At 55.0% G+C, this 27,602-nt stretch overlaps 10 protein-coding genes across 10 annotated transcripts; 4 read left to right on the top strand and 6 right to left on the bottom strand.

The window, feature by feature from the left end:
• Positions 1-376: 376 nt before the first annotated feature.
• LINJ_22_1390 (putative alanyl-tRNA synthetase) lies at positions 377-3,265 on the bottom strand (the record flags this gene model as incomplete). The annotated part of the gene is made up of 1 exon (XM_001465617.1): positions 377-3,265. One exon carries the CDS (start codon positions 3,263-3,265, stop codon positions 377-379), a length of 2,889 nt encoding a protein of 962 aa, XP_001465654.1.
• Positions 3,266-3,953: 688 nt separating this feature from the next.
• Positions 3,954-4,688, bottom strand: LINJ_22_1380 (putative dephospho-CoA kinase; the record flags this gene model as incomplete). Its single annotated transcript, XM_001465616.1, has 1 exon — positions 3,954-4,688. One exon carries the CDS (start codon positions 4,686-4,688, stop codon positions 3,954-3,956), a length of 735 nt encoding a protein of 244 aa, XP_001465653.1.
• A 604-nt stretch (positions 4,689-5,292) lies between these two features.
• Positions 5,293-5,994, bottom strand: LINJ_22_1370 (putative 40S ribosomal protein L14; the record flags this gene model as incomplete). Its single annotated transcript, XM_001465615.1, has 1 exon — positions 5,293-5,994. The coding sequence occupies one exon, from the start codon at positions 5,992-5,994 to the stop codon at positions 5,293-5,295; it is 702 nt and encodes a 233-aa protein (XP_001465652.1).
• A 1,432-nt stretch (positions 5,995-7,426) lies between these two features.
• Positions 7,427-8,920, bottom strand: LINJ_22_1360 (hypothetical protein, unknown function; the record flags this gene model as incomplete). Its single annotated transcript, XM_001465614.1, has 1 exon — positions 7,427-8,920. One exon carries the CDS (start codon positions 8,918-8,920, stop codon positions 7,427-7,429), a length of 1,494 nt encoding a protein of 497 aa, XP_001465651.1.
• An 895-nt stretch (positions 8,921-9,815) lies between these two features.
• LINJ_22_1350 (putative ATP-dependent DEAD/H RNA helicase) lies at positions 9,816-13,079 on the bottom strand (the record flags this gene model as incomplete). The annotated part of the gene is made up of 1 exon (XM_001465613.1): positions 9,816-13,079. The coding sequence occupies one exon, from the start codon at positions 13,077-13,079 to the stop codon at positions 9,816-9,818; it is 3,264 nt and encodes a 1,087-aa protein (XP_001465650.1).
• A 745-nt stretch (positions 13,080-13,824) lies between these two features.
• On the bottom strand, positions 13,825-14,913 carry LINJ_22_1340 (putative Serine-threonin protein phosphatase; the record flags this gene model as incomplete). Its single annotated transcript, XM_001465612.1, has 1 exon — positions 13,825-14,913. The coding sequence occupies one exon, from the start codon at positions 14,911-14,913 to the stop codon at positions 13,825-13,827; it is 1,089 nt and encodes a 362-aa protein (XP_001465649.1).
• Positions 14,914-21,411: 6,498 nt separating this feature from the next.
• On the top strand, positions 21,412-22,179 carry LINJ_22_1330 (conserved hypothetical protein; the record flags this gene model as incomplete). The annotated part of the gene is made up of 1 exon (XM_001465611.1): positions 21,412-22,179. One exon carries the CDS (start codon positions 21,412-21,414, stop codon positions 22,177-22,179), a length of 768 nt encoding a protein of 255 aa, XP_001465648.1.
• Positions 22,180-22,537: 358 nt separating this feature from the next.
• LINJ_22_1320 (conserved hypothetical protein) lies at positions 22,538-23,875 on the top strand (the record flags this gene model as incomplete). The annotated part of the gene is made up of 1 exon (XM_001465610.1): positions 22,538-23,875. The coding sequence occupies one exon, from the start codon at positions 22,538-22,540 to the stop codon at positions 23,873-23,875; it is 1,338 nt and encodes a 445-aa protein (XP_001465647.1).
• Positions 23,876-24,313: 438 nt separating this feature from the next.
• LINJ_22_1310 (i/6 autoantigen-like protein) lies at positions 24,314-24,937 on the top strand (the record flags this gene model as incomplete). The annotated part of the gene is made up of 1 exon (XM_001465609.1): positions 24,314-24,937. The coding sequence occupies one exon, from the start codon at positions 24,314-24,316 to the stop codon at positions 24,935-24,937; it is 624 nt and encodes a 207-aa protein (XP_001465646.1).
• A 1,774-nt stretch (positions 24,938-26,711) lies between these two features.
• Positions 26,712-27,401, top strand: CYP6 (putative cyclophilin 6; the record flags this gene model as incomplete). The annotated part of the gene is made up of 1 exon (XM_001465608.1): positions 26,712-27,401. One exon carries the CDS (start codon positions 26,712-26,714, stop codon positions 27,399-27,401), a length of 690 nt encoding a protein of 229 aa, XP_001465645.1.
• Positions 27,402-27,602: the final 201 nt, after the last annotated feature.

Below are 27,602 nucleotides of genomic sequence, written 5' to 3'. Positions count from 1 at the left end.
GATCGAGAACAACGACAGCAACGGTGCAAAAAAAAAAAAGAGAGTGTGCTTAGGCGCCCAACCCCAACAGCTGATGTGCTCCCCTCCCGACTTGGCTCGCGTCCCTTGATGCATTCGATGGAAGAGAGACCCCGAAGAGGAAAAAATGCGTGCGTGTGCGTGTGCGTGTGTTTGTGAAAATGTAAAGGAGCGCACATGCATGTCTCCTGTCTCGCGCGCGCAAATCGTTATATTATTGGGAGAGAACGCTCAAAGCGGGCATGAACACACACAGCCAAGGTGCTTCTCCTCACCAGCGCACTGGCGTCGTGGACTGTCGCGGTGCCAAGAACGGCGTGAGCACTTATTTATCAGCACGGAAAGCATCCATGTCGCTCTACAGAGACGCCTTCATCCTCTCTGCTTCTTCCATGGCCTTCGCCGCAGCCGCAGCGACGTCCTTGGCGGGGAGGCCGGACTGAGCGGCGTTGGGCTTACCGCCACCCTTGCCAATGGAGGACTTGGCCCACGCGACAGCGCTCATCTTCCTCTCCACAAAAGCGGCCGGCATGGACACAATCGCGAGCGCCTTCTCGTCGTCGCTGCCGATGAGGAAGACGCCGACCGGTCCGCTCACGGTGCTGGTGAAGCCGTCGGAAAACGCCTGCAGTGCCTCACGCTCCGCGCCGAATTCGGTCATCTGGTGTACGAGGAATGGCGCGGCGGCAGCGTCATACGACGCACCGAGGGCCTTGCCTGCTTCTGCAGCTTTATCCCTTGCCTCTGCAGCCTGCGACTTGAGGGTCGCGTTCATCCGCTTGATGGCCGCGTCGATGTTGTCGCGCATCTCGTTCTTGAGCACCAGCGGAATACAGCTGTCACCTACCTTCTTGTTCAGCACTGAAAGCGCCTTGACGCTGGTCGCCGTCGCCTCCTTTTTCATCAGCTCATCGTATTGTCCCTTCAGAACAGCTCCAGCCTTGATGACCTTGTCAGCCTCCGACTTGGTGGCCACGACCACGCGGCGCACGCCCTTCATGAGGGCCTCCTCTGAGATTATCACCGCCTTTTCGGCTTCCTTGAGGTTTTTCAGGTGCGTGCCGCCGCAGAACTCGACGGCGTAATCACGCCACTCCTCTTTCTCGGGGTTCGCCAGCATTTCGTTGATTGGGGTGCCGATGGAGATGACGCTGACGGGGTCGGGGTACTTCTCGCCAAACATATGGCGAAGACCGTTGATCTTGCTAGCAGCCTCCAGCGGCACCTCCTCGCGGTAGACGGGCAGGCCCGCCTGGATCTTCTCGTTCAGTAGCCGCTCCACGCGCACAAGGTCCTCGTTCGACAGCTTTGTGTTATAGCTGAAATCGAAGCGGAGCATCTCGTCCGTCACGAGGGAGCCCTTCTGCTGCACCTCTGTGAAGTTGTCCGGTTTCTCCCCCAGCACACGGCGCAGTACCCAGTTCAGCTGGTGCGTCGTGGTATGGTTTGCCGCGATCGGCAGGCGGCGCTCGTAGTCCACCTGCAGCTGCACCACCGCGGACGAGGGGATCGAGGAGGCAGAGTCCTTGCTAAGGTTGCCCACATGCACCACGTAGCCGGCCACGTTGTACACTTTCTTCACCTCGAAAACACTGTCGCTAGCCGCGACCAGGCGGCCGGTGTCGTACACCTGCCCGCCAGACTCGGCGTAAAAGTTCGTGGTGCTCAGGATGATACCGACCCCCTCGGCTCCAAGGTCGTTGCCAGGCTCCAGAAGAGAGATGAACTTGCTGTTCTTCTTGTCAAAGATAGCGAGTAAGTCGCCGGTGGAGTCCTCCCAGACATACTTCGCGGCGTCATCGGTCTGCGGAATACCGCGTGTCTTGAGCTCCTCGAGCTGGTACGCGTCAATGAAGGTCTTGGTGGCCGCCACACGACCTGCGCTAACCTTGCTCTCCTTCATCTCCGCGTTGAAGCCCTCCAGGTCCACCGTCATGCCGTCCTTCTCAGCCAGCAGGCACGTCAGATCCACCGGGAACCCGTACCGGTCGTGAAGCACAAAAGCCTCGGAGCCGCTAATCACCTTAGAGTTGTTTGCTCGACACTCATTCACGGCGTGGTTGAAATGCTTCAGCCCCATCTCCCATGTCTTGGCGAACGACTGCTCCTCGTCTGCCAGCACCGTCTTGATGCGCTGGATATTGCGAGGTTCCTTCAGGTGCGGGAAGAATGGGCCCAAGGAGGTGCACACACTGTCGACCAGCTGCGTGAAGAAGCCAGGCTTGGCACCGAGGAACTGCACACCGTAGCGCACAGCGCGGCGGATAATTCGACGCAGCACGAAGCCGCGGCCGACGGAGTCGGGCATGACGCCATCGCCCACGGCAGACGTCAGGCAGCGAATGTGGTCGGCGACAACGCGGTAGGCCACCAAGGCATCGCTGTCGGGGTCGTTGCGGATCTCCGCGTACGATTTGGGGTAGCCGGTCGCAGTCTGGATGGCCTCAAAGAGAGGAATCCACGCATCTGTGTCATAGTTGGACTTGACACCCTGCAGAATAGAAGTGAGGCGCTCCAGACCCATGCCGGTGTCTATGTGCTTCTGCGGCAGCGGGGTGAGGGAGCCACCAGCGCGACGCTCGAACTGCATAAACACCAGATTCCAGATCTCCACCACCATCGGATCGTCCTTGTTGACGAGGCTAGCAGCGTTGCGTCCACCGATACGGTCAAAGTGAACCTCCGAGCACGGACCGCACGGGCCAGTGTCACCCATCTCCCAAAAGTTGTCCTTGGCGTTGCCGGGGACGATCTGGCTCTCTGGGAGAAACTGGCCCCACAGCTCCTTCGCCTCCAGATCCGGGTCCAGTCCGTTATTTTCGTCCCCCTCAAAGTAGGTCACGTAGAGCTGATCCTTAGGCAGCTTGTACACCTCTGTCAGGAGCTCCCAGGCCCACTGGATGGCCTCTTTCTTGAAGTAGTCGCCAAAGGACCATGATCCTAGCATCTCGAAAAAGGTATGGTGGTACGTGTCGCGACCGACATCCTCCAAGTCGTTGTGCTTGCCACCAGCGCGAATGCACATCTGCGAGTTGGCAGCGCGCTTCAGACGGCCAAAGTCAGTGTTGGGGTCAGCGGTCCCCAAAAAGAGCGCCTTGAACTGATTCATGCCGGCATTGATGAACAGCAGGGTCGGGTCATCGTGCGGGCAGACAGGGCTGCTGGGCACAAATGTGTGGCCCTGCTTCTTGAAGTAGTCGACGAACTCCTGGCGAACCCTACTCACAGGCCACTCGGTGAACGACATCCCGCGGCGCAGCAACGGAGAGAATCGCTTCAGTTTCGCGGAAGAGGATGAGGGGAAAAAAGGAAAGAGATTCGTTTTCGCTGTGAAAGCCTATAGAGACACTCCTGTGTGTTGATGGCGACGGCTTCGGTGAAAGGGTGATCGATGGGAGTGTGTTATGGTGGCGTAGAGAGTACAAATGTAGAGAGAAACACATATATCCACACAGACACACACAAGCACAAGCCTCAGCGTAGAAAAAGAAAAGCGAGAATGACTGAGCTAAGAGCGAGGAAGACAAGACGTCTACATAAATCTTTTCATGCGCCGCATAACGACTGCAGCAGGGTAGCATCTGTCTTATCCATCTTTCTCTGCGTGAAATCGACTGCACCAAGAGCCGCGCGCGCATTAAGGGCACGTACGTGGCACACAGCTAGCTTAGCGTCTCGAATTATGGCTGCGACAAGACTGAGTTATTCCCTTGCTAAGCAATAAAAAAGAGGTACGTTGTAGTTGCGAGTCGATGTTTGTTTTCCCTCATGCATGTGAGAGAGAGCGCCCAGTATGCACAGTGCAGAGACTGTTCTCCTAGCCCCGTCCAGGGGGGGGGGTCAGAACTGTCTCCTTGATGACAGCTGAAACGCTTCTCCCTACACGGAGGGCAGGTACCTCCACGCAAGCATGATAATAAAACAAGCACAACCCCTCACGCTAGCAGTAGTCGGTAACCAGCGTAGCCCACGGCGGCCGCCACACCAACCGCAGCAGCAGCCACGGTGCCAAACATGTACGTGAGCCGCTTGTTTGACTGCCGCGACATCCACGCAACACACGCGCACACAACTCCGCGAAGCGCGTCCAAGTCGTCTGCGCAGTCGTTCTCGATAATGTAGTCGGCAAGCCGACGCTTTGCCTCGAGAGACATCTGGCTACCGATACGCTGCAGCGCCTCCTTTTTCGAGAAACCGTCTCGGCTGCGCAGTCGCTCGATCTGACGCTGCTCTGAGCAGCTCACCACGACGGAGGCGCTGACAAAGTACATGAACGTTTTGGTTTCGAACAATGTAGGCGCGTCCAACACCACAATGGATGGCGACGAGGCGGCGCCACTGCGCCAAAGGTCATGCCACCACGCGGCGGCAATGCGCTTCAGAATGGCCTTGAAGATCGCGGGGTTCATTATCTTTCCTAGCTCCCGTCGAGCTTGTGCATCGCTGAAGACGACCTTGCCTAATTCTGCGCGGTTCAGCTCCCCAGTCTCTGGATGCACACAGAGGGGCCACCGCGCTGCAATTCGTCGAGTGCACGCAGAATTCGGGGCCTGCAGCTCACGCACGACAAGGTCGGCATCGATGACTTCGATGTGAAACTCGTCTCGCAGTATTCGCGACACAGATGACTTGCCGCAGGCAATTCCGCCCGTCAGGCCGATAAGAATCATTTTTCCTCTGCCACTTCCTTCTCAAACACAACGACAGAGTGCGTATGTGTACATATGTACGCCTGTGACTCTCCCCAAGAAGCAGTGAAAGCACTACCCCTCCACGTGGAAACGACTGTGCAATGCGAAAGAAGATAAGCGAGGAAGAGAGAAAGCGAGAGGGTCCTTGAAGAAGCCACCCACAAATGACTGTCAAACTTGCTGCGGTTTGCATCATCCGGTCACAACTGCAACGTGCGCACGAAGACTCCACAGGCAAAAGTCAAGGGGGAGACACACGACGATTCTCGTAGGCGTTTCATCGCTCCACATCGACAGCTCCCGCGTGCGTGCCTGGGGAATCGAACAAGTGCCACCGACGCACCGCGGCACACGCGAGCACTCACAGATGCCGCAAACAACTTCCACATACGCCCGCCCTCGTGGATTCTGAGGGATGTACATAGGCCCCACTCATATCACCCTTTGCGACACCATTACTCACTACAATGCGTTCGCCTTTGTACCTCTTTCAGACCGGATAGAAATAAGCCAATGAAAGACCGGTGGTAGGGCCACCGACTCCCACGAAAAATCACGAAACAAGCGAAGTGAGGGTATGGCCTTACTTTTTCGCCTTGCGGGCAGCGATCGCCTTCTGCATGCGCCTCTTAGCGCCCTCGGTCGAGTCCATCTTTGCGGCCTTCTTCTGCATCTTCTTCAGCGCAACCTTGTGCCACGACACGGGCGTCTTCGCGTCCTTCTCGTCGAACACCTTGCGCGCCCAGTGCGCGCGAGAACGGCGCGCAACGCGCAGCTGGTAGCGCTCGAAGTCCGTCGACGCGGCGCACGCCTTCTTCGCCTCCACGCGCGCAGCAGTGCGCGTCTTCGCGTACTTCTCCAGCGCCTTCGACGAGGCCAGCGCATCCTTCAGCGCCTTCGCGCTGCAGTTGCGGCTGACGCTCACGCAGTACTTCAGCGGCTCCACGTTCTTCAGGTTCTGCACGTGGCGCCACATCTTCGCGTCCTCCGGGTTCTCCACCAGCACGCGGTTCGCGTCGACAATGTCGACGATCACACCAACGCGGTCCTGGCGGGGGCCACGCAGGATGCGCACCAGGCGGCCCGCGCAGATGTAGTGGGACTTGACCATTATGCACAATGCGATACCCTGCGCACAAGACAGCAAAGGCGAGAGCGGGACAGCGTATGCGTCAGTGTGTGTGTTTGTGTGAGTGGGGAGGCGAAGCACAGAGGAGGAGAGGGAGATAGAGCGAGGCGGCAGAGCACCGGGCGAGTCGACGCAGAGGAGTCGGCAGCGAAGCATCAGATGCAGCGCCTGCTGACGTCAAGACGGAGTCTCGAAAGAGAGGTACGAAGAGTAGAGCGGCGGTACTCCGAAGAAGACTGCATGCATCCTTCGCAGTGTACTTCCTCATGCTAGAGAATTTAATCGATTATCGTCTTTCTAAGAGCTTTCCTTTTTCGATGATTGAAGCTTTGAATGGGCGCATTTTTTTGCATGTTTGAGAAGAATCGGTGCGTGCCACTGCGCACGTCATCACAGATGCCGGAATAAAAAAACTCCAGGGATCACACACAAGTAGTGTAGACACAAGACAACGCAGTTTCGAGCACTTTCAAAGACGAAGCGCTAGCCCAGAAACGTTTTTTCGTTTCTTCCGGCGCGCGCTTTTTCCAGTGAACTTGAAGCCGAACTCCATGTTGCCCTGCTCATCGCGGGCCCCAGCGGGTGGGGAAAAGCAACCCTAAGCACGTGCTGCGGCAACGCCGGCGCAGCCACCTGAGCACGGCCCGCGTCCCACATTCAGCCCGCCACCCGCCCCGCTGGACGCGCCACGGTCGCCCCGATGGCGCCGGCCGCCACCCGGGCCATCTGCCTCGGGGTGGCCCAGGGCCCCCAACCAGTAGGCAGCGCGAAGGCCGGGTTGGGCACGCACGGGTCGCGCCGACACTTAAACACGCATATGGATGGCACACACGCGTGCCCTGTCGCAGGCCGCCCCGACGCCACGTCATCCAGGACCGGGCCGCCGGCGTCAGTAGCCACGAATCGCTCTCACCCCCCCACCCCACGTCGTAGGGTACCTGGCCCTGGCGCCACCAAAAAGTGGTTCGGCGCCGGTGGGGTGTGGGGCTGCTGGGCTCCCCCACGGGGCGGGTGCTGGGCCCTGTGATGCCACGCACTGAGGTGTTTCTTACTCTTATCAGGGCTGAACTATCGAGTGACAAAAAAAAGAAAAAGGTGGAGGACAGGCTCTTTCACTTGTACACGAAGACTCGAACAAAGCAAAGCGGCTGGCCTCTACAGCGGAAAGGGGCGCTGTACAGAGACCTCGGCGAGCAGCGATTGAAAAGCAAGAGAAACACCACAGTGACATATCTGAAATAGGAACAAGGAGGGAGAGGCAAGGGGTGAGCGTGCCGTGCGTGTTTTTGTCAGGCCTCCCCCCTCGCCCCTGTTCGCACAAGCGACAAGGTGGGGCGGATAAGATAAGCCTCGGTACACAAAGTAGGAAAAGATAACTAGTTTGCGCAAATCACGATGGGTGAGAAAAAAATGCATGGCAGAACAAAGAAGGAAAGCGTCCCTCTGTCGCGCTTTGTCACTCGTGGAAGATGTCCGAGACCGCAGGAACGAAAAGAACAAGGCCCAGCGGCTCTCCCTCTCAGCGCAGCAGATGAGGACGTGAGGGATTCATGCCACCGGCTGACGGCATCCGTGTCGCAGTGGCCGGCTACGCGACCGCACGAGTGACGAGTGAAATAGGTAAAATGTCCATCAAGATCGCCTCATCATCCGCATTGCAAGAGTTGTTCGTGACTTTGGCGTGGTTTACAAAAAACATGTAAGGACCCACGCTGTTTGTTGACGGAGGCTCACCAACCAGTTCGATATCAAAAGGAGCCCTGCTTTCAGCGCCGTCGCGGATCAAAACATGAAGCCCAGCCGATGTAAGCTGCGAGTCCTTGCCGTTAGCGGTGCCCACGTAGGGACTAAGCACATCCCAAGTGCACGTGAAGTAGGCGCGCTCGCCGCGCTCTTTGAGGACAGCCTTCTTCTCCGGCAGCACATGCAACCGTTTTAAGTCTTCTGGCAAAGCAAACTCCAAGTGCACGGAGTTGTCCGATAAGCTCTCCGCGCACAGCACATTCGTCACAATGTAGACGCCGTTCCCAGTGAGAAACTTAGAGGGGAAGTAGAAGGTGTGGGTCGAAAAAGCACAAGTGCTACCGGCACGGAGAGGCGTGGGCATCGGTGCGTACGAAGCGCTGGCGGCTAAAGAAACTACGGTAGCAATATCTATTGTCCCGACAACAACGCTGAATTCCAGCACCGCGTGAATTGTGCTGGCACTCTCCGCATTTGTGTTGGCTGGGGTGATGAGCACAGCGTAGTGCTGAACACGGGGTGATTCCGACGTGTCAGCCTCCAGGATTGACTGCACATTCGCCCCTCCCACGGCCACCTTTGTGCCGAGCACCGTAATGACCTGAAAGTGGAGAACACCCTTTGGCGCCTGAGCAATGCTGATCGGCGTGCAGCCGCTAAATATGGGCTTGCGTGCCACCGAAGCCGCGGATACCGGGACGCAGGCAGCACCACTTTCCTCTGCAGTGGGCGCCTCGCTGAACGGGGAGCCTGGAGCCGCCGCCGAAGAATTCGGCAACACCGACGGATCTTCTGCTGCCTTCGTCGCGGTTTTAGCAGCAGCGGTGGGTTTGTCAGATGTTACAGTTTGATCACTCTCAGCGGCACCTCCGGCAGGAATTTCAGGCTTCAGTGGAATTGAGGCGGAGCACGGCTCAGCGTATTTGGCGCCTTCGGCCACGCCACCTGGCGTAGTGGTCAAATTTTCGAGCCCATTCATCGTGCTCCCCGACGTCACCGGGGACGCTTTAGGCTCTGGCGGATCGCTTCCGTCGATCGCGGCCTCACCTCGTGAGTCACCAGCGGGTGGCTCGCCGAGACTCTCCTCGAGCGCTTTCTCAGACGCCATCGGCTCCTCCGCTGGGTATTCGTTGATCCAGGAAACACACACTGTAGACTGCCCTGCCTCCGATGACGGGGCAAAGACATCCGGGATCGTCGATCCAAGCACCTTCTCGTTGGAATCGTGCACGCGGACAGCGACAAGATCACCGTAGTACCATTGCTTCTTCAGGTCGTAGCTCCACACCGTCCCTGGCTCGGCTCTGTCAACGAGCGCTAGCTTCCTGATGCACAGCATACTGATGAATTGCTGGAGGCACTCCAGATGACAAAAGCTACTACTACTGACCCTGAGTCCAGGCGAATTGGAATGTGCTTATGAGTACTGCACCGCGTACCGCTGAGAGTGCCGCAGTATCAGTGGCAAATGTACACAGAAGAGAGGAAGAATCAAAAAAAAAAAGAAGCCACTTTCGTGGCAGTAGTTTTTGCTTTTTTTTGCTTTACACACACAACAGCGCCCCTTGGCTGCTGTCGACACTGCTCCACCATACGCGCTGTGCCGAGTTGATTGTCGAACGGCAGCGTGTCGGAGGAATCTGCAATTCTCCTCGGCACCTGCACAGCTACTTTCCGTGGCGCGTTCGCCTGAGATAGACGAAGCTGCTACTTTTTTCGTGCATCAGGGGAAAACGAGGACAGCAGACACACCGCGTCAAACCTGGGCATAGCTAGTCTCCTCTGTTGATCTTCAAGAACGTGGCCCGCCCTTATCTTTTTTCTCCTCGAAGTGGTTTTACAGGATAGTGTGCAGAGAGATCTGCACCTCATGCAGATGAGTGCCTGCGTGCGCGTGCAGCGAGAACTTATTCTAACATAAATACTTCTTGCGGAGGGAGTTCGCCTGAAGACAACAAAGCGAAAAGAGAAGCAAACAAACCTTACAATTAGAGACTGCTTCTCGGCGTCCAGAACATAGAGGCAGTAATAAGATATGAATCACCAGCACAAATTAGCGCAGCGAGAGGGGGGAGGGAAAGAAACGACAGAACATGCCGAAACGCAACAAGCAGCTGAAGCAAGCAGCGTCTTCACCTGGGCTGATGGGCATTAGCGTCAAAGCACCCACCCCCACGCTAGGCCGCCTTCAAAGCTGACGAGCGAAAAGAGATGGCCAGCGATTTGAGAGGCACTCACGCGTTTTGCACAACTTGCATCTCCGCCAGGTTCAGGTTAGCAACGATGATCTCTTCGTCCTCATCCTCCTCGTCTTCCTCATCGTCGCCGGCGGCGTTCACATCCCCTCCTTCCATTTTCTCCTCCGGCAAGGCTGACAAGCCCTCTGCCCTCTTGGCCGCATGCAAGAGCTCTGCGACGCCGTCGTAGCGGAACACCGCCAAGTCACCGTAAGCGGCCGCCACGGATGCTTTTTGCTCTGCGGTCAAGCGCCCCAGGTATGTGTCGTCGTCTTCGTCTCCGATGATCGGCGCCTCATCGTCAGAGACGTCCGACTCTATGTCACCCTGCCCCTGGCGACGGGCAAACCCGGGTAGATGTGCGCTGGCCAGCTGCATTTGTTGAATAGCAGGATCCATGTGAGTTGCACTAGCCACCCCAGCGGCAAGTGTATCGAAGCCAATGATGGGATATCCCACGATCTGTGCCAAAACATGCACCAAGGAATCAGGAAATTTCTTTGCGCGGACGCTTTTGATGCACGTGGCGAGGAAGAAATCTAAGCAGTCCCGCGCGGTTTGAAGGACGCCAGCCAGCTTCTTCGGGGCCACGTACAACTTCTTGTCGCCATCGAAAAACATCGCCGCGTAGTTCTCCTTGTCTGGCAAGCTGTTCACGTCTAGGTACGCCGGCGGAGCCAGCTTGCTCTCAGTGTCCTGCAAGAAGAGCGCTGGCACCTCAAGCAGCGGCCGCACCGTGAGCTGGCGCAGGCACAGCACAACGTCAATCGGGGACACCGCTGTTGCGTCGAAAACGCTCAGCATCGCCTCGAGGTTCATGCGGTCGTAGTATACGATAAAGGAGTTCGCACCAAAGTCTCTACGCCTGTAGAACCCCAGCACCGAATTCATGGAGAACACGGCAGCCTTGTTGTCCCAGCAGAACACCTGAGGGTTCTGGCTTCCCCGGTTGGCACGGTACTCAAGGGTAGCAAGGCGCGGGTACAGAGACCAGAGGAGAACGAGCCTGACAAGCCCTCTGTTGCTTGCGTACCGCGAAAAGTGAGCCTCCGGGGACACGATCCCTTTCGCAAAGGACGATTGGAGCACCAGTCTGATGAACTGCAGCTTCGTCCGCTCCAGCGAACGCAGCGTGTTGTTATCAGCAAAGTGGGAAGTCGCGTAATGCAAACTCCGGCCGCTTCGAATCCACCCTGTGAACAGAGTTACGACGCAAAAGTGGTCCGACAGAGCGTTGTTGTCAATCCGAAGCAGGTTCTCTTTAGCGCTGTTCTTTTCAAAGGCCTGTGGGCGAATGAACGGCGTCTTGACCGAAAGACCAGCCGCAATCGTTGCGACGGTGTCTAGAACACCAAAGCAGGCGGCCGTGAAGAGCATCTTGCCCAATAGTGGGTGCGTTGGGAGCGCTGCCAGAGCCCTGCCCAGGTTGGCCATCTTCTCCTCAGTGGTAAACGCACCCATTTCCGTCAAAAATTGTACGGCGTGCTCTATTGCCTCCGTAGGCGGCGCACTCATCGCCCGCGATAATACCTGCGCACATTTCTGGTTCGACTCGATGGCCTTCAATTGCAAGCATACCTCCTCGAGTGGAGACCGAACGATTTCGGGAGGGAGGAAGCCGGGCAAGTCATCGTACACCGCCTTAGGAAGCAGATGATAGCACACACCAGGCTGGCAGCGCCCGGCGCGGCCCCGTCGCTGCACCCCGTTTGCCTTGCCGATCAGCGTCGCCTTGAGAGCGCTGGTGTTGCCCATGGGATCGTATGACGTCCCCTTCACGAGACCGCTGTCAATAACGTAGACAATATCGTTGATCGTGATACTTGTCTCAGCGATGCTAGTGGCGAGCACAATTTTGCGGTAGTTTTTCGGTGGCCGCTCAAAAACGCGCTGCTGCTCTGCCGTCGTAAGGCTAGAGTGTAGCATCAAGATAGAGAGCTCCCTTGCAAACTGTGAGCGCTTGAGTCGATTCGCAATGCAGGAAATCGCCGCCCACCCTGGCAGAAATACCAAAATACTCTCCGCGTGAGAACGAGACTCATCGTGAATCTTCTTGATTAAATCACACACAAGATCGTAAGGAACAAGCCCTTCCACATCCCGGTCAAACGTGTCGAACACCACCGACTTCAGCTGTTCGTACAACGCAGCATTACCCTCGGTCCCTAGCGTGTCGGCGCTCCGCTGAGCCTCTCGCTTCTGGTTCGAAAGGAGTCTCATCGCTGGTGCGGCGGACGCCGAGGCGCCAACTTTGCGCAAGGCATCCTCCAAAAAAAACTCCCTCACAGGAAACAGTGTACCAGGGATCGTGATGAGCGGGATATCGCGACCTCTGTTGTAGCCGGAAAAGTACGACACAAGCGCGTCAACCTGCACTGTTGCCGACATCACTACAAGCTTGAGCTGCAGTGGGTATATCTCCGGATGCTCCTGCTGTGCACGCAGTCTATCGCGCAACAAGAGCAGACAAAAGTCCGTTTCTACATCGCGCTCGTGCACCTCATCGACGACGACGCATGCGACATTCTTCAAGTCCGGCTCAGAGTGGAGGCGGCGTAGCAATATACCTGTAGTCTGGTAAATAATATGCGAGCTCGCGCTCGTCATGTTCTCGAAGCGGATAACGTACCCGCAGCTATCCCCACAGGCCTCACCCCGTTCCGTCGCCACGCGCTGCGCAACAGAGAGTGCGCTGATTCGACGAGGCTGCGTACAGATGACGTCATGGTGCTTGTCGAAAATCCCAGCGTCGTAGAGCATCTGCGGAATTTGCGTAGTTTTGCCGCAGCCAGTGTCGCCACAAATAACAACCACAGAATTCTCCTGAACCGATTTAATAATTTGTGGGCCATGCCGGTACGCTGGTAGCGACATACGAAACTGATTCAATTGAGCGCGGTCGACTGGTCGGCTAAGTTTAGGCACTGCAGAGAGTCCTCCCTGAGCCACTCGGAAACACTTTCTCTCCAAGGATGGCTCATTCGCCACAGCCTTGATTTCAGCAGCCATGCTGCTTTTGTGCGGCTTGAGCTTTTCTTCAAGCGAGAGAATATCACTTTCAGAGAGATGGTCGTGCTTGAGTTTTTGCGCCCCTTGATACCCATCGATGGTCTTGACCCGAACCCCGCCTTCAGCCGCGTCTTGCTGCCGCTTCAGTGCATCAACTATTCCGCCAATTTTTGTCAGCTTTAAGGCGCGGCTGGCACCCTCACCGCTGGATTTGTGATCGAGGTTAAATGACATTGCGATTCGGTGCACCATATTCCGTTGAGCAGGTGTCAAAGTGGATGGGAATGAAAGCTCGTTGGAGGCCTTGTCATCGACGAAGGCTTTCACAAGCTCGTGGAAGTCTTTTCTCCGCCATGTCGAGAGATCGTTTTTGTCAACTGTGGGGCCGTTTGGCGTTTCCACTTCCCTCTGCAGCGGCGGTTCGACATCTACTCGATTTCCCTGATATCCCGGGAAATTGCCGCTTCCTCCCACACCCCACCCAATATTTAAAGAACCGCCTCGTCCTCTGCCGCCCCGGTAGCTGCCACTACCACCTGTCTTTTCCGAGAACTGGTCATTGTTTCCTTGAGCAGCTAGATAACCTTGTTGACTGTAACCCGCGCGCCTGCGATACTGATCGCCTTTGTATTGTCCGCCGGGATGCATTCGTAGTTGATGGGTGTACGATGAGAAAGAGACTGCTAATCGAAAAAAAAAGATTGTGCAAGTGTGGACGAGGGGCAAAGAAAAGATGGAAGATCACCGCTGTTTCAGGGCAATAAGTGTCTCCATTTCTGCCCTCTCAAGACCTTTTTTCAGTTGCTGTTTCCAAGATCCAAAGAGCTGAAATACGATTTTTTTTTTTTTTCAAAAGACTATTTACACTTGACATAGCAGTGGCGAAGACTCGGATACAGCAAGGAGGACTAATCCGACAAGCCAGAGCACCAAAGAACTCCATAAAAAAAAATATTCTTGGGTTTTGAAAAGATAAGTATTGGGGGGCCGAGTGTGATTACAAGTCATCGAAAATATCGTTCTCCTCATCAGAGTCGCCACCTCCTGTTGTATCGAGACCGCTCCTTTCCTCAACGCATGTGTGGCAAAACCCCGAAACACCCTCACGTAGCTCTCTGACCACGAAGCTAGCAGATCCAGTTCCAGTAATGTTGTCCTTGTACTTTGAAAACACAAGCTCTAGTGCTGCAACCTTGTCGTACATCCATCGACTCATGCCCACATCGATGGCAAAGACCTGCCCGTCACAATGCTGCCCAATGTGACCCGATTCCTGTGGTGTGTGACCAACGACAACGCGGGTTGCGTTAAGCTGCTTTAGTGCCGCCCTCACATCCGAGCACCCTTCACTCATGCTTTCTATAATCATTTTCCTCGTCCATAGAGGGCCACTGCTCCCTAGGAATGAATGTCGGAAAATGCCTTGACGCAAAGCCTCGCGGATGTCTGCGTTGAGCGCCTCAACGTCCTTAATGTTCATACTCGTTTCAATACCGGCGTGAACAAACAAGACCCCTTCATCCATGTGTGCAGCCTTAAAATTATCGACAATGTACTTGCCAAACGCGCCTGTTGCTTTCATCCCTTCTGCTCGAAGCGCTTTGCTCAGAAAGCCACCATAGTTGTTCTTGTTGACGTAATGATAATGTCCTTGAATATTCAAAAGCTCGTGATTCCCGATGAGTAGCACAACCTCGTCTTGCGTGCCGGACTGCGCTGTCTGCTCCTGAAGAGAGATGGCAATGTTCAGAGCCTGCAAGTCCTGCTCGCCACGATCTATTAAATCACCAACTTGGACAAGGGTCGTTCTCACAGCTGTCCCGTTTGGTCGACTCGAAGAGTATTTCCAGCGCGGTGGATTATCGAGCACCCCTGATGCCCCTGTTACGCCGTCCTCAATCAGATTTGCTATACGTAGAATTTTCAGAAAATTATCAGCATCGCCGTGAACATCGCCCACTGCGATGATCCGGTGAACCTCCACTAGCTTCCTCTCGCAGCGAGCGAGGCACGAAATCAGAAGCAGATAAAATAGCAAGAGCAAAGCGCCATAGCAACGGCCTATCCGAAGAGCGCAAACCTTCATTTTCTGTGTGCTGGCACGCGCTGTATTGTCGTCGGCTCTTCTGTAACTGTAACAGTAGCGCAAGAGTAGCAAGAGAAAGAAAAATCGAAAATTGTAGACACTGGCTTTCGAGTTGTACCATAAGAAGAGTATCAGACAAGGCTTTTGAGCTGCGCCGAATGTGGTCTTCTGTTCTGAGTAAACAGCGCCAAAACTGCATTTAAAAGAGCTTCGCATCCCCGTCGTTTATAGCCCTCTGTGAAGCAGAGGCATTCCAGCATAGCAAGTAAGACGCAGGTACAGTGTTAGTGCTTCCGCGCTACATTTGAACGCAGTGAGTTTCCCAATTGTGTGAGCATGAAAAGACAATTGTCGAAGGCCCATCATACTATCCCAAGGTACCGTGTAGTTCGGTCCAGCACAAGTCGCTTTTGAGCTGATGGTAGCCTCAGTAAAAACGACGAACGTGATGCTTGTTGAGGAATCAAGGTTTTGAGTTTTAGAGTAAGATCAGTTAGGCTCCTTAGCAGGGAAGGAAAAGGGCATTCCAGTTGCAGTGGTCGAATGTTCTCGTGACACGAGCACTCCACCTTGCGTATTATGAATCCTAACTATCATCCTAACGACCCCCACTCACAGTATGGCCTTGGCGTTTCTTGACCCCACATCAATTAAATCTGTGACTCTGAAAACCATCACAGGCAGCCTCACTTCCGAGTGATAGCTCCATGTGCGCTACAGCATCAGGTCCACAACAAAGATCATCAGGAAAAGCGCGTAATCCATCAATGAACATACCACAGCCTCTCGCCACTATGCCTCCAGTTCAGATCTTAAGAAACAAAACTCCTTTGAGATGCACTCTTCCCCTTCCAGGTTAGTTGCCACAGTTTCCGTGCAGAATCTGAGCCTCGCAATGCGTAAGAGGGCTAACAATCTACTGCAGTCAGACTCAAGCCAGCTTTGAAGGCCCCGGGAACATCTTTCTTTCCGTTTCCCTGCATCAAACAGAATAGCACTCACTCACCCTCCAATCAAACAGCATCAGCAAAAGCCAGTTTGGACGGTGCTGAGCTCCCCGACCCCGAGGCAGGCCTCTCAGCAGTTGCATTTCCCCAGCATGCCTGACGCTCCCCTCTTCTCATGACAAGTGCAGGAACTAAACTCGCTTGCTTCAGGACATGTTGCGCATCCTCACACCAGTAGCAAACATTATCGAAAGGAACCACCGTACAGTATAAAGATATACCTGTCGAAGAAGCACTGGTGTTTCAAAAGCATCATGCGAGCAGTCAGAAGCGCACGGCCATCTAGGGAGGCTTTTCATGCAGCGCATGCCCCCCCCCTGTGGCTTTCGCACCGCAGCTAAATCAGCGGCGATCAAAAAATAACAAAATAAACACTTCGAAAAGGACACCTTTCCCGTCCGCGCCCCCCTCCTTCGAAACCGATCTTCTGGCTGAGGCCCCCCCCCTGTCCAGGCGGAACGGGCCCCGCCAGCCCTCTGGCCTCGCCCGCGACCGGGGCACGGCCACCGCGGCCCCGAGCGACCACCCCCAGCCAAGACCAACCACCACCCACACAAGGGGAAGAGCCTGGCGCCACCACGAGCCGCCGGAAACCCCCCCCGCCAACGAAACCGGAAACAGCAAGCCACCCCGATTCCCAAATAGATCCGCCAACACCGCGGCCGCCATGGCGAAGAAGCAAAGAGGCATGAGCCCTAGTATCTTTTCGATCCCGACAGCAAAAAGACAACCGCAAAGCACCCCCAGCGATAAGGAAAATTTGACGCCGAGACCAACAGACAAAATCATCGGGAAAGGCGGAAGGTGTGGAGAAACCACCCATCGATCGTTCCAGACGCCAAAGCCGACGCAACCAGAAGCAGGCCTTGAGAATTTACCCTGCCCAACGCCTGGGCATGGCTCTCCCTTTGATCCTCCCGCAGGAAAGCATCGAAGGTCTGGTCATCAAAAAAATGATTTCACCCAGCCAACCCCTCACCCCAGCACCCCTCGATCATGGGCGCGCACAGGCAACGCACACCAACCAAGCACTCAGCGTAGCAGCCATAAGATGGTGCAGCCGCCACCTTCGCGCGAAAAAGCAGCCCAATGCATCTTTGAGAAACCACCTGCAGAATTTAGCGAAGCAGCCACAAGCCTCGCCATTTGCCAAACGGCGAGACCCACTGCAACACTTCCCAAACCATTACCAATGCGTAAGCCCGAACACGGCACCTTGCAAAGTTCACTGCGACCCCGCTCCGGACGCCGACAAGGTTCACAGCGGGAGGGCAAGACCCTCCCAGCGCACAGCCGCAGCGCGCAGCTAAACGTTTGCAGCCGGTTCGTTGCCACCGACCGCGCCACACCGTGTGGCCAAAGAGGCTCATCGCACCCCAACGCCCCGCGACACCAATTACAGTTTGGCAGCAGCCACCCAAACGAACGGTTCAGCGGTGGCCGCGTGCCAATCTTGAAGGCAGGCCCCAGCCGCGGCAGCCTCGCTCCCATTAGCTGCTACGCTGCCGGCCTCTTTGGCCGCCCCTCCGACAAGGCGGCGCCTGCCTTTGCCGCCTCTGCGCTCGCGCTCGGCTCGGCTCCGCGGATGATGACGTCACCGTGATTACGCGACAAAAGTTCCGCGTGTCGTTTTGTAATATCTTCAAGATTATGGGCTTTACTAGTGGTTGCCTTATTCCCATTTCTTATTTGCGGGCGCATTTGCGGGTGGCTTGGGCCCCCAGGCTGGGCCCAAAAGGGGCCGCACAAAGCCCCCTTTTTACCGCGGCCAGGCCAGTTGGGTAAGAACGCCGAGGCGCTTTGGCCGCGGCACACCCCCTTTTCCGACAGGCTTCAAAACCCCACCCAATGGCAGAGAAAGGAGCCACACTGGCTTTTTTGACTCGCCACCCAAACGACGGGGGGCCGGCTGTGCTCGTGGGGCCGGGCCCTTTCTACTACCCCGGAAAAAGGCGCAATCCTGCCCGCGCCCAAAGCCAAAGCGACCCGACACCCTCATTAAACGCGCGTGCTTGGGAACAAATCCCTGGCCTTACCTCCTGGCGCGGGCTTTCCGCACAAGCAAAGCTTTAACCAAAAAGTTAAAAAGGATATAAAACGCCTCGACCTCCGCTTGCCAGGCGTGGCTGGCAAGTGCTTTGCTAAGTTGGGGGAAAGAAAATAATCCTGCTGTCCTTGGGGCGCCGCACTGTTAAGTCCAAAACTTGTTTTTACAGCGCCGTCCCTTTAAGCGCAATTTGAAGAAAAAAGAGAGAAAACCATTTCTTTTTTTCACGCCGAAGAATCCGTTGCTGTTGCGGTCAGCCGAATCACACAGAAAGAAACGCGCCAAAGAAGCAGCTGTGCCGGCTTTTGGCCTTGTGGTGGTTCCGCGCTTTGCCTGCTGGCATCCCCCCCCCCTGTGCCGACGCGGGGGCCACTTGTGCATTTACAAAAAGAGATGGCGCACGCCAAATCGTGTTATCTAAACGTCTCCTGCTTTTATGAATTTAAGAGCGCTAGCGCCTTCCCACCTTTCTACGGCCAAACTTTTCTCATGCTCAAGAGTTCGGCCTCAGTCGGCGCCGCCGTCGCCAGCAAACCGTTGGCGGACCATATGGAAAAAAACAAACCCCAGGCCGGCGACCCGCCCTTTTTCTATGCTGCGGCCACCCGTCTTTACGGTCAACCGCTTTTACGACCGGAAACTTCAAAGAAAATCACACCCAGCGAGGTCAAAAATTGAAAACCTGCGCCCTAGCTTTTGCGCGCCCTAAGCCCAGCGGCCGCTGCTTCAAATTGTTCCGCTGGGCGTCTCGGGCGCATTCTTAATACCCGCTAGCCAACAAAAAAGCCTTCAAACAAAAAATATTTAGATAAGATGTGCCTACCGGCTCTGCCTTCCCTGCTTCTCAAAAATAATCTTAACAAAAGCCCGCGGTCGTTAAGCGCTGGCGCTTTTCGTCGCTCAAAAAAAAAGCCCTGCAACCCACTTGTTTGAAAAAAAAAATACCCGCTTGTTATCTATAGATTATCTGCTTTACGTGAAAATCAGATGCCCCATCACCCCACAAAATATGAGCGACACATTTTCAAATTCAAAGAAAACAGCCCCACACCCCACCGGCGCCGAACCACTTTTTGGTGGCGCCAGGGCCAGGTACCCTACGACGTGGGGTGGGGGGGTGAGAGCGATTCGTGGCTACTGACGCCGGCGGCCCGGTCCTGGATGACGTGGCGTCGGGGCGGCCTGCGACAGGGCACGCGTGTGTGCCATCCATATGCGTGTTTAAGTGTCGGCGCGACCCGTGCGTGCCCAACCCGGCCTTCGCGCTGCCTACTGGTTGGGGGCCCTGGGCCACCCCGAGGCAGATGGCCCGGGTGGCGGCCGGCGCCATCGGGGCGACCGTGGCGCGTCCAGCGGGGCGGGTGGCGGGCTGAATGTGGGACGCGGGCCGTGCTCAGGTGGCTGCGCCGGCGTTGCCGCAGCACGTGCTTAGGGTTGCTTTTCCCCAGCCGCTGGGGCTCGGAAAAGGCTGGGTGGCGGACAGTTTTGATTATGCTTGTGGTAAAACAATTCCGTTCGAAAAGTTTAGGTTTTTCGCAATTTCCGTGGAAAGCGAGTTGGCGAGTGCTGCGGGAAAAAAGAAGGGCATCATTGTTGCACAGGAAGACAACGCGGGCGTAGCATCATTTTGCTAAGGTCTTTCAATTGACGAGGACTTGGAATTATGACGGAGAGGCGGCTGGGGGGGGGGTTTCGCTCCCCTCGCTGCGCGAAACTTGCGCAAAGAATCTGGGTTTTCTAGCTTCAACTTCGCATTGCTTTCAGCTGGCCTAAGGCAATGCCTTTCTCCATGCGACGTCGAAAAAAATTGTGCATGGCTGAATATCAAAGTGGATCGAAGTTGGCACCCCCACAGTGTTGGCGAAGGCTTTTTGGGGGGAGCGGTGTGTGTTTCCAATGCGGTATCGCGCCTTTCAGATGACTGAAATTGTTGCGGGAAAATTTTCGTAAGCGCTGTGTTTCCGCAAGCTTGTTATCCTATGGGCTTGCTTTCATTATTGGAGAGTTTAACGTTAGTAACTATGCAAATCATTTTCTGTTACGTCTCTGTCTTTCTTTCCTGCGTTTACTGATTCGCAGTGAAAAACCAAAATTTTAACCCCAATGGGTCCTTTTGCGGGCGCAGCGTGTATAGCTTCACATCCCACCCTGTTTGTAGAAAATGCCGTTGAGGAAAGGTTTTAACCAACCTTTCAAATGCCACTAAAGGACACGCCTGTGTTCGTTCTCGCCCAAAGGTTTGCGTGTCTGGAACTAAAAATTCGGCATGTAAGGGAGAACGAAGGGGGGAGGCAACGTGAGCAGCCACGCTGCCCTCACTTTTTGCTTCTGCTTTTCCATTGCGCGCTTTTTCCAGTGAACTTGAAGCCGAACTCCACGTTGCCCTGCTCATCGCGGGCCCCAGCGGGTGGGGAAAAGCAACCCTAAGCACGTGCTGCGGCAACGCCGGCGCAGCCACCTGAGCACGGCCCGCGTCCCACATTCAGCCCGCCACCCGCCCCGCTGGACGCGCCACGGTCGCCCCGATGGCGCCGGCCGCCACCCGGGCCATCTGCCTCGGGGTGGCCCAGGGCCCCCAACCAGTAGGCAGCGCGAAGGCCGGGTTGGGCACGCACGGGTCGCGCCGACACTTAAACACGCATATGGATGGCACACACGCGTGCCCTGTCGCAGGCCGCCCCGACGCCACGTCATCCAGGACCGGGCCGCCGGCGTCAGTAGCCACGAATCGCTCTCACCCCCCCCACCCCACGTCGTAGGGTACCTGGCCCTGGCGCCACCAAAAAGTGGTTCGGCGCCGGTGGGGTGTGGGGCTGCTGGGCTCCCCCACGGGGCGGGTGCTGGGCCCCATTATATCACCAGCATGCGGCCCCCCTCTCCAAGTAAGGTTTGCGGATTTTGGCAAATGGAGTGGGGGACTTTTATGGGGCTTCACGCCTGTGGCGCTGTGGAAGTAGCGAAGGGAGATATGAATATTGTCCGCATGCTGATTTGGCTTCTCTAGAAGTCCCGAATTGTTGTTGGTGCGTTTTGGCAGTGCATGCAGGGTATGACCCACGAGGTAACTGAATGGGCTGCATCGGACGCAAGTGGCGAGCGACGTTGATAGGAAAATCGAAGGAGCAATGGAATGAAGAAGATAGCTGTTTCCAGAGAAGAATGAATTTTTAGTTGCCTATTATGATGGCTTGAGCTGTGCACGTTCAATTCAGAATATGTGAGTGAAGGAACTGTGAGTCGATTGTCGCTCACTATTGAGGAAAGGACTGTGGGGCGATCTGGGTAAAACACTAATGACACAGGTTCTTGTGCCTCTGTTTCTTTTATATTCAAGCCAACACAGAAGATCAAGCATTTACTGACGCCTTTCTCCTGTGTTTTCTTAACTCTGACGCATATCTTTCATTCACTTACATATACTAGAAGTTTCAGGGACTCTGTGCAATGCTACGACGCTACACGATAACGTTGGGGGTTCGGGCTGGCTTGGGCACCTCATATCGGAACGCCATCGCTAGTACAACAGAGCTGCCGGCACGGAGCGAACCCAGGCGACATAGAAAGCTTTATCAGCTGACGATGCGTGAGGAATATGAGGAAGGGATTCGCGATTTCCTTCCACCTCGGCCGCTTCTTCCAGTTGGGTGGAGGATGGAGCACGCATCTGGATCAAACCGTTTTGATTTATTCAAAAACGTTGAAGTTCGTCATTGCGGAGCTGAGGAGCTACACGCAATCACTTTGATGGAGACGAAGCAGTACGAGGGAACATATCGCATGGACAACGGCGAGCGTGAAGAGCAAGAGTACCTCAACTTTGGCTTGTTTATGCGCAAAAAAAGGTATCCAGCAGGGGGACTTGAGTTCAGCCTCACTTCGATTGACCTGGAGCTCGTGATGGATGCACTTACAATTCATCCTTCAGAAGAGGCGTTTGAGAGCGCAAAGGCGTGCTACGGCCGCAATGACGCTGCTGCGGCAAAAAGGGATATGTACGGCTCCTCTGGTGATGCACGCCGTCGGTGCGCTTCCAAATATAGAGGCCCAATGCTCAGTGAGCTTGATGACGACCTTTCCGACGAAATTCTCGACTACCTGGATGAGCGTGGAGTAAACAATGCCTTTGCCGAGTTTGTCATGGCTCAAGCCTTCTTTTTTGAGCAGGAGGAGTATATCAACTGGCTACGACTCCTGAGGAAGTTCTCTGATTAGCGAAGCGCTTCTTTCGTTCATGTGGCCACAGAGCACTCTCTCTTTTCATCCATGGCACTTTTGGGTCTTTCGCATTGCGCTACAAGCGGGAAAGTGCTTCCTATGGATGACCATGCACCGGTATGTACTAGGCATGTACTCAATGCACAGATGCGTGTCTTCTCCAGCTGCCTCATTGTCTAGATTCGGATCGAAGTTCTTGTTTACTTCTCTCTTGACCCAGAGACTGCCGCGGCCAACGCGCGCTCTGCTCGAGCGAGGAAGTTATTGCCTTTATTCCAGGGTTTTCTGCACCACCCTCACTCCTTTTCCTATTTGTCTCGCCTGTTTTACGCGCACAGCCACTCGCTGCAGAAGAATGCTACGCCGGCAATGCGTCGCTCTCAGCTACCAGCGTGGTAGCTGGGCCCCTGGGTCCAAGCACCAGAAGCACATGTCACTGAATCCCACCATGTATCTTTATCGCTTTGCCGGTCCGCATGGGCCAGGCCCTTATGTCATGAAGTACTGGTGGACACTGGGGTGCTTTCCCACAGGGATCGAGCGACCGTTTCGCCTTCCTGAATTTTTAGCTTCATATCAGCAGCAACACGTCCCTATCGAAGTCGAAGAGTGGCTGCAGTGCTTCGTCAAGAATCCATACGAGGAACTGAAAGATGCGACGTCCAGCCTTCTCAAATGCCTCGAAGAGGTTCCTATCAGAGAAAACACAAGGGGATACCGGAGCATTGAAAGTGGAGTCTCAAGCTTTGCTGTACCGTTGGCCCAATTTGAAAGGCAGCTGAATGTCCGCGTACCTTCTCTTGCAGTGCGTGCAGCACTCGGGTCACCCGCATTGCGTGAGCGCTTGAAAGATGACTTGTTTGAGTACAACGAGTCACTGAGCGCGTGTGGCAGTACTCCGCACCGGCGGTTGGCGCGCTTGGCTTTCGATGAGCGACTGACACTTCCTGGCGCCATCAACAACTCTGATGACAGTGAGAATCTGCGAGGGCGGATTTCTTTGCCGATGAGCGAAACTATTGGCTCATACGCTTCGCCGAACCCTAACACTTCCGACGATGAAAAAAAGCTGATTCGATTGCTGACCACGTTTTCGGAAGGCTGTGCTCTGAAAGAGGACTACGAAAGCGCCTTCTCTCTCCTTTCTAGCTCTTTGAGCTTTTCTCATGATGACGACATCGACGCCGTTGTGCATTCTAATGCATCAGCCGCTGCCATCCTTGGCGGTCTTTACAAAGATGCGGAGTTTCACGGAAGACAAGCTGCGCTCTTGGAACCACAGGCGGTGCCGAGCAGAAAAAGTGGTGGCCGTGGATATGTCTTGTGGGCGACCGCAACTGCTTATCAGGAGGACTTTGATCGCGCTAGCAGAATAGTTGAAAAAGGTCTGGAAGTGTTTCCTGACAATACTGATCTAAAATCAATACAGGAAAAGCTTGCGGGCGCCGTGCCTGCCGCTTCATCAGCTTCACCTTTGAGCACCAGGATGGTCCGTTCGAAGGGGCAGCAGGCACGGGCGCTGCTACACGGGAGCGGACGGTCTTTCGACAACGAGTTTGACTGGGTCGTTTTCAAGAATAAGCTGTATCCCAGCAAGATGAATCCTTCGTCGAACGAAATGGGATCAGTTTTCAGGCGCGTGGGTGATTTTGGCGGTCATATTTCGACCTCTCGTTCGCTAGAGCCTCTTTGACTCTTCTGTGTCGTTGCAGTGCACTGTTAACTCGAAATGAGTCGCAGCAAAGCGGAAAAAAAAACCCTAGAGTGCCGTTTCCTTCCAGTCCCTTTCAAGGACTGACCAACACCTTTTTTGTTGGCCGCCCTGTTTGTTATGGAGTAAGCGTGACGTGGAAGTCGCTGCCGTGCTGCGATTGCAGCCTTTGCAGCCACTCTCCTACTATTAGTGTTCAAAGGATATCGATGACAGCATACTGTCGTTTTGTCTTACAGGATGATGCTTATTCACGACTAGCAGTCTACTCTTTTTGCAACCCGCCCTGCTTTGCTCTCGAGGCCTATCACACAATCACAGGAGTTTTCGCTTGAACAAACGCAACAGGAAAAGGATCTCATCTAGGGTCATCATTTGACTTTGCACTTACTTTCTTTCCTCTTTTCATTGCCAACAACGATGCTGATCTCTACGAGGGATGCTTTCGAGAAGCGCCACATCACCCGCGAGGATGGCATAGAGGTGTTGCCTCGTCAAATGATCACAGTGGCCGCTCTCGAGGCTGGCTACTGCCTGTCCTCGCCCACGATTGGCGAGGCGGTGAGCAAGACCACGTATCCTGGTCAGATGACTGCCTACGAGTTCACCGAGTTCTGCGAAGATAACAGGTCATCGCTAATGTCGGCTGAGGACATGGCGAAATGTGTTGTTGTGGTGGCCCCGGCGCATGTTATCACACGCAGGTCGCTGGAGGAAATCATGGCCAAGGGCAGCTCCAAGAAAGATGCCCTCTCCGACGAGGAGGTGGACGCTCTCTTTAGCACCCTAGACACTGAAAACAAGGGTGCTATCACTGACAAAGACTTCATGCGTGCTCTTTATGGTGACCTGGGTGTGCGCTGCCTTGCGGCGCGCCGCAAGCTGGACGCATTGGAGGCTAAGCGTCGCGAGCAGGAGGCCCTCGACCGGGCGAAAGCGGAGGAGAGGATGGAGGAAGAGAGGAAAGCCGCTGCCGGAAAGGAGGCTTCGAATTCCCTACCAAAGAAAGAGGAGAAGAAGAAGAAGGCTTTTGCATGCTGCTAAAACCGTCTGTTTATCGCTCTGTACTCGCTTGCGGTGGGCGCTGGCATGACGAGCTCGAAGAGCCACCACCGTGATCGCCAGTGCATTCGAAGAGCAAGTGGTGTTGCGCTGCCTTTCTTGTATGATGTTTGTGGAGTCTTCTGCGATCAGCGCGCTTACAAAGCAGGTGCAAAGCCTTACAACGTGGAGGAAAGTTGATGAGACAGCTGAGGGCTATTAACGTTCGAGGGTGCGCCTTAGGTTGAGACAATAGGTTCCGAGATCAACTACCACCAGTGCACACGCTAAAGAGTGTTATCGCTCGCGTTTCAGGTGTCTTGACGTGGCATGGTGGTGTTTTTTTTGTTCCATCTCTTTATGGCTGAGTAGTGGATTAGGATTTGGACTGCAGTTTTTGCGCGTTAGTTCGAAGAAATAAATGGGAGGCAGACAAGCACACACATGCACACACACACACATATGCAAGAAAGCGCATCCGCAGCGGACATGTACGCTTTGATTCATTTATGTACTCTCCTTTTTTTCTTTCTCGCTTTCTCACTGTATCTCGGCTCTTTTGTTTGTTTATCTCCTCGCAAGGAGAGAGTGGTGCGCTAAAGTCTTTTCTTTGAAAGAAGGGCAAAAAACAACAGAGGCAGCACGACCGAAACAAAGAAAAAAAGGGCGATGCAGCGAGTTTGTATCTTTCTTTTTCGTTTTCCTGTACGATTTGTTTTTGTCCTTCTTCACGGCCCTTGATGATACCGGCCACCTCAGTGTGGTATCAGGGTTCAGTGCCCATTCCCTGGGGGCGCCAAGGGCCTGCACAGCCTGCCCTCGGGTACGGCTGCGGACTTTTGGTGCCGGCGGACAGGTCTGGGCTGGCGCGGTGCTGAAGTGGCTTGCGGTGATGATCACGCTTGGGCCAGCTCACTACGAATCGTGTCGGCGATTCAGCAAATGTACGCATCCGCCTACTGCTTTTCTGCTTTAGCTGCGTCGCGGTGATGTGGAGTGTAAGCCTGGACCTAGCCTGAACCGTATGCAGTGGGCCTTAACGGCGCCCAACGGTGCTGGTTGACGCGGTTCCTGGACATAGCCGCAGTGAGCAGCAGAGGTAGGGAGGCCGTGGCTGTATGCGCATATTAGCTGACCTGTTTGTGGGACAATGACACGTTGAAGAGGATCTTTTTTTTTCGCGTTGATTCCTCAAGGCTAAATGAGTAAGCGAAACAGATGGGATCACACCACCTCAACAGCATACGCGCTCTCTTGGATGAGCTGGATGGAAGGCAATCACACCAAAATAAGACACGGGAAGGGGAGCGTGCGCCTCTCTTGTGGCGCGCTGTCAAGTATGGGTGACAAATGTGGCTCTCTTCACTGCCATTCCCTTGACGGTTCTACAGTTTCGGCTTGAGGGTGCGCAAATAAGGCTGGTACCTCCGTCTCGGCGCTGGTAAAAAGAAGCAGAGGTCGATGGAGAGCAACCCCACCTACTGCAGTGGCAGCAATGGGTCCTCCCTCTGCGAGTGATTCTCTTACAGTGGCGATCTGCTGGTTGACTCACTACTCCTGCTGTTATGATGCCCTGCTTGTTTTGCCTCTTTTCCGTTTGCCTGTCCTCGCATTAACGCCGCTTATTTTCATCAATCGAACAAGTGATACCTTCACCAAGTTCGGCGACGGGTCACTCTTAACGTCACGCCCATTTCATCGGGCAAGCCCTCGTCGCTTGCTCCTCGTGCTGTGTGCAGAGGCAAAGGAAAAAGGGAAAGATTAGCAAACTTGAAGCATGTGGTGCCTCTCGCGTGTGGCGCTCCAGTCGAATCGCGCGGCGCTCTACATGCCGTACACCCCCGTAGCGGCTAACCCGGTCGTCTATTTTGACATCACCGCCGAAGGCGACGCGCTTGGGCGCGTGTCGGTGGAGCTGTTTAGGGACGTTGTGCCGAGAACAAGCGAGAACTTCCGCTCGCTGTGCACCGGCGAGCGCGGATATGGTCAGTGCTTGTTGTACTACAAGGGAACCCCGTTTCATCGCATTATTCCAGGGTTTGTCATGCAAGGCGGCGACATTCTCACCAAGGACGGCCGCAGCAACGTTAGCGTCTTTGGTTATCCGTTTCCGGATGAGTCTTTTGAGGGAAAGGCCGGGAAGCATTTGCCCGGCACTGTCGGCATGGCGCACAGTGGGCCGAATCAAAACGGATCCCAGTTTTTCTTCAACCTGGGGCGCAATGAGCAGCTCGATCGTAAGTTTGTCGTTGTAGGGCAGGTGCTGGGGGGCTGGGAGATCGTTAACCAGGTAGTAAAACTGTGCGGCTCGCGCTGTGGGACTCCCGTGAGTCGTGCCTGGATCTCTGACTGCGGTCAGAGTGGCGGCTACATGGCGGAAGAGACACAGGAGGCCCTACAGGGCGAGCGCGCTCAGCATGTGATGCCAGGCAAGGAAGTTCTCGACTTAATTCAACCGCGGTACTAACTCCGAGGATGGTGGAGGTGGCCGCGGGCCAGAACTCTCATTATGTGTTGTGTGTGCCTAGCTGTTGGTGTACGGGTGCATAGAGCGGTGACCCTGTTCACAACGAAGTCCTTAGAGCAAGAATTGGTGTTTAATCACTCTTCCAGACTGCAGCGAAATCGAGGAGCCAGCGTCTGTAACAATCGAAAGCAAGTCGGCTTG

Source organism: Leishmania infantum, chromosome 22 (assembly GCF_000002875.2).
Source record: "Leishmania infantum JPCM5 genome chromosome 22".
Classification (NCBI taxonomy): domain Eukaryota; phylum Euglenozoa; class Kinetoplastea; order Trypanosomatida; family Trypanosomatidae; genus Leishmania; species Leishmania infantum.
This window is presented reverse-complemented; position numbering and strand designations above follow the sequence as displayed.